At 43.2% G+C, this 12,456-nt stretch overlaps 1 protein-coding gene across 1 annotated transcript; it reads right to left on the reverse strand.

Annotated features, from left to right (window-relative positions):
* Positions 1-3,899: 3,899 nt before the first annotated feature.
* On the reverse strand, positions 3,900-12,238 carry ARL14EPL (ARF like GTPase 14 effector protein like). Its single transcript, XM_069001561.1, has 6 exons — positions 11,823-12,238; positions 9,550-9,640; positions 6,103-6,222; positions 4,892-5,011; positions 4,577-4,716; positions 3,900-4,210 (listed from the first exon to the last, which is right to left on the reverse strand). The coding sequence occupies exons 2-6, from the start codon at positions 9,610-9,612 to the stop codon at positions 3,988-3,990; spliced, it is 666 nt and encodes a 221-aa protein (XP_068857662.1). The 5' UTR covers positions 9,613-9,640; positions 11,823-12,238; the 3' UTR covers positions 3,900-3,987.
* Positions 12,239-12,456: the final 218 nt, after the last annotated feature.

The raw sequence follows: 12,456 nt of genomic DNA on the forward strand, positions 1-12,456 counted from the left end.
ATGTTTTTATAGAATCGAAGAATTGTTTAGGTTGGAAAAGACATTTAATCATTGAGTCCAACCACTAAACCATGTCTTCAAGTGCCACATCCACATGCCTTTTGAGTGCTTTCAGGGATGGTGATTCTACCACTTCCCTGGGCAGCCTATTCCAGTGATTGACTACCCTTTCAGTGAAGAAATTTTTCCTAATACCCAATCTAAAACTCCCCTGGTGGAAATGGAGACCATTTCCCCTCATCCTATCACTTGTTACCCAGGAGAAGAGACCAACCCTCACCTGTCTACAACGTCCTTTCAGGTAGTTGTAGAGAGAGATAAGGTCTCCCCTGAGCCTCCTTTTCTCCAGGCTAAACACCCCCAGCTTCTTCAGCTTTTCCTAGTAGAACCTGTGCTCCAGATCTTTCAACAACTCTTGTTGCCCTTCTCTGGACCTGTTCCAGAGTCTGGACATGCTCCAGAGTCAATGTCTGTCTTGTTGTGAGGAGCCCAAAACTGGACACAGCACTCAAGGTGTGGCCTCACCTTTGCCCAACAACAGGGGGACAATCTCTGCCCTGGTACTGGTGGTTACACTGTTGCTGATGCAGGCTAAGATGCCAATGGCCTTTTTGGCACCTGGGCACACAATGGCTCATGTTCAGCTGCTGTTGACCAGCACCCTCAGGTCCTTTTCCTCTGTGCAGGTTTCCAGCCACTTTTCTCCAACTCCTGCATGAGGTTGTTGTGGCCCAAGGACCCAGCACCTCACCTTGTTGAATCTTATCCAGCTGGCCTTGGCCCATCAATCCAGCCTGTGCAGAGCCTTTCTACCCCCCAGCAGTTCAACACTCCCACCCAGTTTAGTGTCATCTGTGAACTGACTGAAGGGTACTCAAACCAGTTATTAAACAGACGAAGCCCTGACACTAGGCCATGGGGAGCACCACTGGAGACTGGCTTTCCAGCTGGATGTAACTCCATTTACCACCACTCTCTGGGCCTGGCCATCCAGCCAGTTTTTAACCCAGGGCAGAGTGCCCCTGTCCAAACCATGAGCAGCCAGTTTCTCCAGGAGAATGCTGTGGGAAACAGTGTCAAAGGCTTTACTGAAGTCCAGGTAGACACATCCACAGTCTTTTCCTTATCCATTAGGCAGGGTCTTCATGAAGGAAGATCAAGTTAGTCAAACAGGACCTGCCTTTCCTAAACCCAAACTGGCTGGGCCTGATCCCCTGGTTGCCCCATACATGCCAAATGAAGGCATGTGCTTCATGACTCTCTCAGACTGACGGGCCTATAGTTCCCTGCATCCTCCCTCCAACCCTTCCTGTAGACTGGCATCACATTTGCTAATCTCCTGTAATCTGGGACTTCACTAGTTATCCAGGACTGGTGGTAAATGATGGAAACTGGCTTGGTGAGCTTTGCTGACAGCTCCCTCCGTAACTTTCAGTGGATCCCATCCAGCCCCATGGACTTGTGTGTGTCTAAGTGGTGTAACAGGTCAGAAGTCACAGCCCCTTTAAATATGGAGGCTTCATTCTCATCCCCATCCCTGTCTTCCAGCTCATGAGGCTGGGTACTCAAAGAACAACCTGGCTTGCTGTTAAAGACAGAGGCAAAGATGGCACTAAGTACCTCTGCCTTTTCCTCATCCTTTGTCATTATGTGTTTCCCCACATCCATGAGATAAGGAGATCCTCCTTAGCCTTCCTGTTGTCATGATCACTGAAATCACAGAATATGCTGAGTTGGAAGGGACCCACAAGGCTCATGAAGTCTAACTCTTAATCCTGCACAGGACATACCAAGACTTATACCATGTGCTTGAGAGAACATTGTCCAAACACTTCTCAATTTATTTATGAAAGTATTTGTATTTATAAAAACATTTCTGTTGTCTTTTACAGCAGTAGCCAGATTAATTTCTGGGCTTTCTCCATTCTTTCTTTCCCTGCATAACCTCACGACATCCTTGTAGTCCCCCTAAGTTGCCTTCCCCTTCCTCTCTTTTTACCCAGAATTCCAGCCAAAGCTCTCTGTTCTGCTAGGATTGCCTTCTTCCGCATCAGCTTGTCTTTTCGTGCATGAGGACAGCCTGCACCCTTAAGATTTCCTTCTTGCAAAACCTTGTCCAGTGTTCCTGACTCCTTTGCAATTCAGGACTGCCTCCCAAGGGTTTCTTACAACCAAGTCCCTAGGCAGACCTTCCTAAATTCAAGATGGCAGTTATGCTGATCCCCTTCCTTTTTTCTCTGAGAATTGAAAACTCTATCATTTCATGATCCCAAGATGGCCTCAGACCATCACATCACCCTCTAATTCTTTTCTGTTCACAAAGAACAGATCCAACAGGTGCCTCCCCTCGGTTCCCTTACCAGCTGTGTCAGAGAATGGTCTTACACACACTCCCGTAATTTCCTGGACTGTTTCCCCTCTCTGCTGTATTGTATTGACAGTAGGCATCTGGAAAGTTGAAGTCCCCCTAGAGAAGAAGGGCAAGCGATTGTGAGACTACTTACAAAATATTTCACCTGCCTCTTCATCCTGGCTGGTGGTATACAAGACTCCCACAAGGCAGGATATCTGCTTTGTCCTTCCCTCTGATTCTTGCCCAGAAACACTCGATCCTATTGTCACAATCACTGAGCTTGAGACAACTGAAACACCGCCCAACATACAGGGCTACCTCCCCACCTCTTTCCTTACCCATCCCTTCTTAAGACTTTGTAGCCATCTGTCGCAGCACTCCAGTTATGCAAGTTGTCCCAGCATGTCTCACTGATGGTGACTGTGTCACACCATTCCCATTGCACAATGGCTTCCAGCTCCTCCTGCTTGTTGCCCATGCTGCCTGCATGATACAAGCTTAAGGTGTCATTAGTTAAGAGGAACAAAAAGTCTTTCCAAGGTAGCAAGTCAGAAGGAGATTTTGGTGTTAAGACATTCTTGGGATCAGTTCCCAAGTTTCTTCTTTTGGGAGATATCTTTGTCTTGGAGCAGTAGGTCTTTGTCACAGAGAATGCCCTCTTCTAAGGGAGAAAAGTGGTGCCATATTCAAAGTTGGGAGAGTCTCCTCAAAAAAAACCAAGTACTAGGCCTGAAGAATGATTCCCCCACTAGCAGCATGCTCCTGGAAATCACCTGCAACCATCTGCAGCCTTCTCACCTTCAAGATGCAGAGGGACCCTACCCTCACTCCTCAAAAAGGGCCCATCATGAATGAGAACCCCTACCTCATAAAAAGACTGGGTATAAGTTATTAAAATCTGTCATGTCTTGCATGAAGAGGAAACTTCTGGAACTAAAGAGACTTTTCTGCCCAGAAGGAAAAATATCTAATCTGTTTAGCCATATAATTAATGACAGGTGGACACTTAATGTGCCAAATGCTGTAAGAAAATAGTGCTGACTGAACATGTTGGTTTCAGTCTTTCAGCCTGGGCAGTAAGAAAGAATTGCTGAGAGAGAGTTGTTTCGACTCTCCTTTGCTTAATATATAGAGGAACATGGTAAGTAGTGACCTAATTTCAAAGAACAGTGTTATCTCAAATATCTCTTGCCTTGTCTATATGAGGAATGAATGCATCAGGATAAAAAGGCTCTTGGACAACCCTACACAAAAGAAAGAGCTGTGTCACACATCTGAGTAAACTAACAAGCAGAGAAATCAGAAAAAAACCCTCATTACAAGTAATGGGGTTCAGCTTCCCAGGGTAAGAAAATTATCCTCCCATAACAGTTCAAACACCTTCAATTTTAGAAAGTCAAGATTTAGAAAGGATTGACTAGGTGCCTCAGCAAAGCTCACAAGGAAGAGGAAGAATGAAATGCATACTTTTACTTGATGGAGAATGGTAACGTTTGTTAGGCAGGCAGAAATAAGGATGCACACTCACCACTGCCAGGTGCTTCACTAAAGACAATTCATAAAATCAAGATTTATTTTAATAAAACGTGAAGAAAAAAGAACAATGTTCAGGCAGAAAAACTATCAGAACATAATCAGTCAGGGACAAAAAATGGTAGCACACTGATCACATCCCCTGCTTCAGTCTCAATTGTATCATAAACCCATTTTCTATTGCAGCGACATTCTGGTCCACATTTGTTTGAATTGCATTTGGGGCAAGGATAGAAGCAACCCAGGCAGTCCATTTCCAGGCAGTCACATAAATCTATGTCATTATAAAGCAGCCTGCCATGTTTGTCGTACTTCGTTGTAAATCTGTGAAAGAGAACAAAAATTATTCTCAGAGAATGCTTCGACACATTCAGAGACTAAACCAAATACATGTGGAAAACATCTATGCAATGAGTATTTAGTCTTTAACAAACTTACAGCAAAATTAAATACCAGCATTATATCCTATTTGCAATAGCCATTGGTACTAAAAAATGAATGCATACCAAACTATATCAAAATTCCCTTAAAGTCACACAGTGAAACCTTGTTTTCCCAACACAGCTTTCAAGTCTAACAAGAAATTGCTCTGCAAAATACAATGCTTTTAGTAATTTCATTTAGATTCAGTGAACCTAAGCCTACTGGCCATTTTTTAAAGTAAAGTATGTAATAAATCAGAGGTCTTACTTGGACTCATAAAAAAAATTTTGTTTCATCTGTGACATGCATGCTTTCTTTTTCTGCTTTCTAGTTTCAGGATTGAAGTCAGCTACCTGAGGTCCTGGATTTTGAAAGGCTAAGCATTTTAATTGTTTCTCGAGTTTTTGCTATAAATAAACAACAGAAAGTTTGTAATTAGTACAATTGGAAAATATATTTATTAGCTGCCAAGTGTCCTCACTGGCTTTTGAATGACATTAAAATTAATATTCCAGATAATTTATAAGATTATATTGATTGTTTAAAATGTTTGCTTGTCTATTAATCAAGTATTCCTTTTACCGACTGTGCATCCTGACCAGAGATGGAACAATCATGACTCTGAATGCATGACTCTGGTACAGTGGCATGGAGTTTGCAAGTTGTCATGTGAGAGGCAGAATTATGTGCTTTGTTCTTCATCTAAAATGTAAAAACAAGTACTATGATTATAAGCATCTCAAATGGATTCACTCTTATTTTCACTGTTCCCTCAGATGCCTAGAAACTATCTTTGTCCAAACAATCTCAGGAAAATGAAAATGCCTGAAGGAGCAACTAACGAGTTACGAAGCATTTTCACAAGTGAGAAATATGAAAAAAAACCCCAATACACAGACAAAAACAAAGAAGCTCAACTGAGCACAGTTTTCTGAGGAATAGGAGGAAGCATTTTCCTGCCAATTTTATGGAGAACATGTTTGCAATTAACTAAAACTGCTGAATACTTTCAGAAGTTAAAACATCCTCTCTGTATTACCATTCCACATAGCCCATGTATGTTGACAGCTATTTCTGAAGTCACTGCAAACAAACGTAAGTATCATGTCAAACAATTTCCTTTTGGACAATGATTGTGGACTTCGACCATACTTGTCATTCATTATGTAAAGGTACAAAAATACATACAAATTTATCTTTTCTTCTTTTATGTAAATGGAGCTGCCTTGCCATCTCGCAGCTTCCCTGCAGGGTGTCATTCCTTTCAGAGTCACAGTGATTTTCCACAAACAACTAAGCACTTTCACTGTTTCTCATGGGGAAAGAAGTGACAGTTCAGCCCAATCTGCTGATACAGTGATTCAGAAATATCCATGCACTTGAGTGTACTTTTTTACTAGGTGGTTGACGCTGTGCATCTTCAGCTGCATCCTCCTGAAAACCTACAGGGCAATCTCTCATGTAACTACATTATTCAGACATTTCTGCTTTGGACTCTAGGGTAGATTTTCAGCATCATCACCATTCATGATCATAAATAATGCAATTTTAAGTTGCAAATAATAAACTATGGCAGTAGTCCTCCCTCTAAGACTACTCTCCTATTTCCCCACTTACTTAGAATTGCCCTTAGCCCTCTAAATCACTTCACTGCAAACTTGATCCATTTCACTGTTGTTGTTACTGATCTTTCCTCCTGACTCCAGCTCTTTAATTTTGTAATGACTGAAGAAATTGAAGGCAATGGTAAGTATCTTGATAACAAAATAGTACATAAAATGGAGAAGTCATACCAATTTTTTGTGTCTTATTGAGCAGTCCTTAGCAGGAGATACATTTTCTTCTGCAGATATTTCCTGGGAAGAATAGCTCTTCTCACAGTTTTCTTCCACGAGATCACTCATTTGACCACCCTTGTGAAATACGCACACATTTGTTAGACATACACAACAGTATAAACAGACTTGTAATTTAAAGCAGGTGATATCCATTCAAGGCTTTTATGTGATCTTAATCAACAGCAAATGCGAAACAAAATATGTGTCAGTAACAGGCTCGATTTTAAAACTATTAAAATAATATCACGAGCATATACAAAAGCTCTATCACCAAAGCCACTCCATAATTCCCTCAGCAGGGGTCGGAAAACCGGCAGTGTTTAAATAACACGGAGCTCGGGAGGGCTGCTGCCACGCGTGGCTCCGAGGCCCGGAGCGGCGCTGAGCGCACGGCAGCGCGGCGCCGCAGTCCCCGCGCCTGCCCGCAGGTGGCACTGCTGCCCCAGCCTGCGCGGCGGCCCGAGCTGCGCCCATCGCTGACATTCCCTGCGGATTCAGTGTTCTTCCCGGAGATTTCAACCAACGGAGTAAACGTAAGCTGCTTGGCTTTTGACTCTCACTCCTTTGTGGAAGATTTTTTTAATAAGTAGAATGTGTACCTTTTAGGTTTAACAGAAAAACGTGCATCACTCACTCTGCTACCAAAGCACCCAGGGAGGCCTGTGGGTTCTGAGAGTCTATCCTGCAAATGCCATCCATCACCTCTCTGCCATCAATACAGTTTCAGGATGGATGTTAGCTACTTCTTACGAACCTTGTGCAGCTACTTAGTTAAAACATTTTATGCAATATATACAGTACCAGCACCTCAGACTTTAACCCCAAACACAACCAGAAATAATTTTAAATTTCTGGAGTTCCTCCAACCCTTCCCTGCATGCTGCCCAGTCTCTCCCATTACCTCTGAAAGGTAGCACAGTGGTCTCTGTCAGTTTATCCTATACTTCAGGACTGTTGCCCCAACCCTGTCCCAGAGAAGCACTTTGTTTCACCAGTGCTGAAGGACCAGCACGAGTCCAAGCCTTAGGTTTGGACTCTCTTGCAGCCACTTCCTGCAGGGCAACAGTCACAGTGAGAACAGGAACAAGAAGGAATTGACTTTGGAGTACCGGGAGGGGATGTCTTTTTGAGAGGTGAAACAGGCTGAAGGCTGTTTCTGAGGGGGTTTCCCATTCTCTTCAGTAACCTGAAGAATGATGGATGTGACACTGCTCACAATGGGATGCTTGACAGCAACTGCTTTAAATATCATGTTAGGATTAGAAAAGGAATTCTATTACCAGGTAATTAATATTTGCTGGATTGGGGAGCCTGCTTTCCTACTGGAAATTTGTTATGGGTACATAAATGAATAAAGAATGAAGGGCAACACTCTAAAGAAGATGAGTATCGCTCTTCATTTGCAGTCAAGTTGGAGTCCTGGTAAGGATTTTCTTCCAACATTTCCTCTTGTGTCCAACCATACATCTAGCATTGTTAAAGCACTTTTTGAGTATGCATGATCATCATCCATGCCTGTTTTATCACAGTATGCAGGGTTCAGGAGCAGAACAAGCATCAGCAGCTACCAGTGTAAGCATGCCGAGTTTCATCTAAATGAATGTGTCATCTATAACCAAACACACAAAATCATTTTAAATACTAACAAAAAAGAACAAGCATCTTGTTCCACAGATGTGTTTAAAATGCTGTTGCACCTTAGCAAAAATATCCTACACAGAGAATGTAGCATATTTTTGTCTCCACATGTATATACTTTAAGTATATAGTGTTGAATTTTAATCTTCAGGAGAGATACCAAAAAAATGAAGCAGAACATGATTAGGAAAGTGAGCAAATTTCAGAAACAGGTGAGACTCACAGGAATGATTATCCTCCATAGTGTGTTCTGAGGGGAGACAGGGAAATAAGGGAGACACAGACATCCACAATGAAGCCTGCAGAACCTAATTATCCAAGGGAAAGTATTCTTGGTCCTGAAAAAGAGTTTTTTCTTCTACTATTTTTAGTTTGACTCTAGTGATAATCCAGGGGCAATGCACTGAACATTGGTCTCTTCTGTAAAAATTTCAACTCTGAGGACAACCACCAATTGTACTCTTCCTCCACCAAAACCTGTGGTCTCCCATGCTTTTGAATACAGCAAGTACTTTTCTGGAGCTGATCATCCACAGATTAACATCCCATTGTGGCTACAGTGCATGGCTGAGAACTGGCAATTTCAGCACAGAGCCTTGAAACAGCTGACCAGGCTAAAAGCAAAGTAAGGGAGGAAGAAAATTAGAAGCTGTGTTATAGTAAGAGTCTTATCCATGACACAGATGTTTCTGCTCAGAGAACAGTTTCAGAAGTTGTTGGGATTTGGAAGGAATAACATTTGTTTATGATTCCCATAAAAGAAATATTTTTCTATATCTGGTTTTTCAAGAATTTCATATTTCTGTTTATGATCCCTGCAGATTGCACAACTAAAGGTTTCAGCTGGTGTGAAATGTGGTGACCAGCATTCCAGATAGTTCAGGCTGTTTGATCTCAGCAGCCTAAAGCTAGTGTCTCTGCAGGGCTTGCCAGAGTGAATGCACATTGTTTCCAAGTTGCATTTGTTCATGCCATTGGAGACCTTCTGGCTGAGATATATCAGGATGTTCATCACCTTCACCAGGGCAAGATAAGATGCTGTCCCTATGGCTTTAATCCCTTATGTCCACATGGATTAGACAGACCCACTGCAACAGTCCCACCTTTCTCACAGCCTAGTTCTGCAGAAATGTCTGTGGGCTCAGGAACCAGCAATCAAATTTGTGGCACATTCAAGTACAGATCTCAGAATTTCTATAGGACACCTGGTGCCAGCCAAATTAAGAATGGGAATAAATTAATCTTTCTCAGATCAACTATGGACTGAACTGTAAAGCTGTGGAAAAAACACTTGGCATCTACTCTGTGCCTCCTCTCACAGCCACAAGTGCGCATGTGTGTTCAGAGAACGGCCTTGAAGCCAGGTAGGAAACACAGACCAGATGAAGAAATAGATCTTATCTCTTGTAACTCATCTGGTTTACCAGAACAATGAACACATAGTGACAGAGCAACAACCCATTCTTTAACAGGGGTCTGGAGGAGCAAATGCATCCCTTTCCAAGTAAAATAACACAAATCCTCATGAGTTCTCCCTCCCAAACCCAGACACCTTCTGCTGTATCTGAAAGTGAGGGATCCTGTGGCTGAAGTTAAACAGTTAATTATAAAATCACGTGCATCTTCTGGTTGTCATACAATAGTCAGAAGAGAACTGCCAGGTACTTACCTTCTGAAAACCTGTGGTTCTGAAGGGTGTATGTTCAGTTCAGAGCAGACAGCAAGAGAGCAAGGACGTTCTCCGTAATTTTAAATTGTACTTACCAAAGAGAGGAGGGGAATGGCACAGCCTAGATTTACTGCTGCACACAATTCCTCTTCTTCCATTGGAAGTATGATATCAGCCCCAAAGTGACTGAAACAGAAGACAAATAATCAAAATAGTGCTCCCCAGAGAAGCAGGCTGAAGACAGTGCCAGGTAACTGTCTTAAAGGACCTCACACTTTCTGTCTCATTAATTATGCCTTTTAAATAGCACTTAGCACAAAAAGTGGGACTAAAGAAATTGTATAAACTGGGATGAGAATTCTCATTTCTCATTTCTATCTATGAACAACAGAGCAAATGTATTTCTTAGAGTTGTTTTTTTTTTCTTGAAGGTAAGTAAACAAAAATATCCTGTAAAAGACTAGTGCATTTTTTACTTTATAAATTTTTAGAAGTGAGATATTTTAAGGCATGGATGTAGTAAAGAAACACTTTACCATTTTAGACAAAGTGTTTTCAATTCTATTCACTGTTTCCAAAAGTCAAAGTAAATACGCTCCCCAATTACTGAAGTGAAATGCAACCTCATGTTTCATCTTGCTGCCTCTCAGGTTTGTTTGTTGCACTTGTGCAGACAACTCAGCCTTCTCCTGATACCTCCAGATGCCAATTTTCAGCTTGCTGTAATCACTAATGGCTTTCATTATTCTTCTCTAGAACACAGCTAAATCCTAATAAGCATCTGAAACTGTCAAGTCTTATAAATTCTCCTTTTGTGGCTTAGACAAATAGTCCAACATGTCTTTTTATCTTAATCTGCTGTATCCACCCATTCTCTGAGGTATTTTATAACCCACACTGAGGGCAAGTAGATTTTTTATTCACCATATTTTTCTTTACCTCCAAACATTTTTAAAACCAAAAGATGATACACAGCGTTCAAGCAGCAGACCTTAGGTAGGTGATGTAAATGCTGCTATGCATACCTTCATTTTGCTTCACAGTGTGTTTGTTGGGGTTCTTGTTGTGAAAAATAAACCAGAAATCCCTCAAAAGGGAAAAAAAAAATTCACAATCTCCCAGGTACTTATACAACAGCAAGCCAAAACCAAAAAACCTACAACCTGTTTTATTCTCATAATTTTTTCTGAGGTTCTTCTTTCTCCATTAACTACTTGATGGAGAAAACAGAAATTAATTCTATCAGTATGAAAATTGTAATTAAACCATCTTATGCTTAATACCTCTTTCCATTTTGCTAATTATACTCACGTATCTGAACTTTTCCTGAATTGCTTGTGAATGAGTTATCATGGCATACGTGATAACATGTAGCCTACAATCTGCTCAGAAAAGCTTCTGCTGGGTGGGTGTTGAACTACAAGGATGTAAACATATGAGGATTAAAATCTTAGGTGACATTTAGAGAGATTTATTTCAGAGGTGAAACTCCTAAGGGTTCCTATAGGGAGAAGTCTTCCCCACCACGAGCACGGGACTGTAAATACACCTGGGGAGATACAATACAAATGTCCCTAGCTGGGGGGAGGGAGGTGCTAGGGAGCAAATGTGTTAAAGTTCTCTTAAGCTTTCTGCAAACCAAGCTGATTGCTCCTCGAACAGCCTAACGCACCTTGCCCACAGTGTGCTCAGTAGCACCTACAGCGAGAAAAATGGGGTAGCTGAAGAGGAAAAAACCCACATTTTCCAGTGTAAACAATTCATCTGTGGTATTCTTGTCCTATAGAGAAGCAGTTCTTTGGATCTCTATGATTTCATTGTTAAAATTTTGACACAATGCTATTCCTCCCATTTTATAATTAATTTCCCCTCCTCTTCCTCCTCCACTTCCCTTCACCGTGGTTTTTCCAAACCACCAGATTTATCAAGTCTTTCTGCCTCTTCATTTTCCCCTCCTGCACGTTCAAATCGGCAACATTCACTGGGAAGGAAGGGGTGGGGTGGGGTGGGGTGGGGTGGGGTGGGGTGGGAGGGACGGAACACACCGGGGGGAAAGCACATGAAAGTCCGGGAGATTATTTTAGTGGCTGAGATGGCCAGAAGAGAACGCCTAAGGCTTGTGTGAGGCAACAGGGGAGAAAAAGCTCCCCTTGGCCAGAGAAGGCTGTAAATCCTCCTTGCCGAGCGGCCCGGCCCTGCAGCTCCGGACAGACCCCTCACGGTTGCTACAGGCAAACCGACCCACGCCGTGCGACCGACCCAAAGCAGAGGTGCCACCGTATGGCCTCCGTGCCCACAGAGCTTCCTCGGCCTCGGGGGCACATCCCCCTCCTGCCCCCTGCTCCCTCCCAGCAGCGCCCACACTCGCCTGCCTCGCGCTCCTCCCGGGCCGCCCCGATCGCTCGCCCCTTGCGAGAGCCGCCCCAGCGCCCCTGCCTGCCGGCCCGAGCCCCGCGGCCGAGCGCCCGGGGGAAGCCTGCCAAGGAAAGGCCCCGGCGAGCAGAGGAGCGAGGGGAAAGCGCAGCGGGAGGAACAGCGGTGCGAGCGCCAAGGTGAGTGACGCCTGCAATCAAGTGACGCCTGGAGAAGCACCTGGAGAGCACCACGGCCGGGCAGGTGGGTGAGGATCGCCACAGGAACTACGGTCTGTGGGAGGGGCCCTGCGCTGGAGCAGAGAAACAGTGAGGAGGAAGGAGTGTCAGAAAGGAGTGGTTGGGGACTGACCTCCAGCTGCTCTAGGAGGGGAGGTGAAAGAGTTGGGAGTGAAGATGAGCCTGGGAAAAAGAAAGGGTAGGGGGATGGTGATTAATTTTTGGTTTTGTTTCTCACTGTCAAAGGCTATTTTAATGGACGACAAATGTTAGGCATCTATTTTAATAGCAACAAATCAAATTATTTTCCCCAAGTCAAGTCCATTTTGTCCTGGTTCCAGCTAGAAGAAGGTTGATATTTGCAGTAATGAGGAGGGGGCATGTCCAGGACACTGATGTTATGGGTGTTAT

This window comes from Aphelocoma coerulescens (genome assembly GCF_041296385.1).
Source record: "Aphelocoma coerulescens isolate FSJ_1873_10779 chromosome Z unlocalized genomic scaffold, UR_Acoe_1.0 ChrZ, whole genome shotgun sequence".
NCBI lineage: Eukaryota > Metazoa > Chordata > Aves > Passeriformes > Corvidae > Aphelocoma > Aphelocoma coerulescens.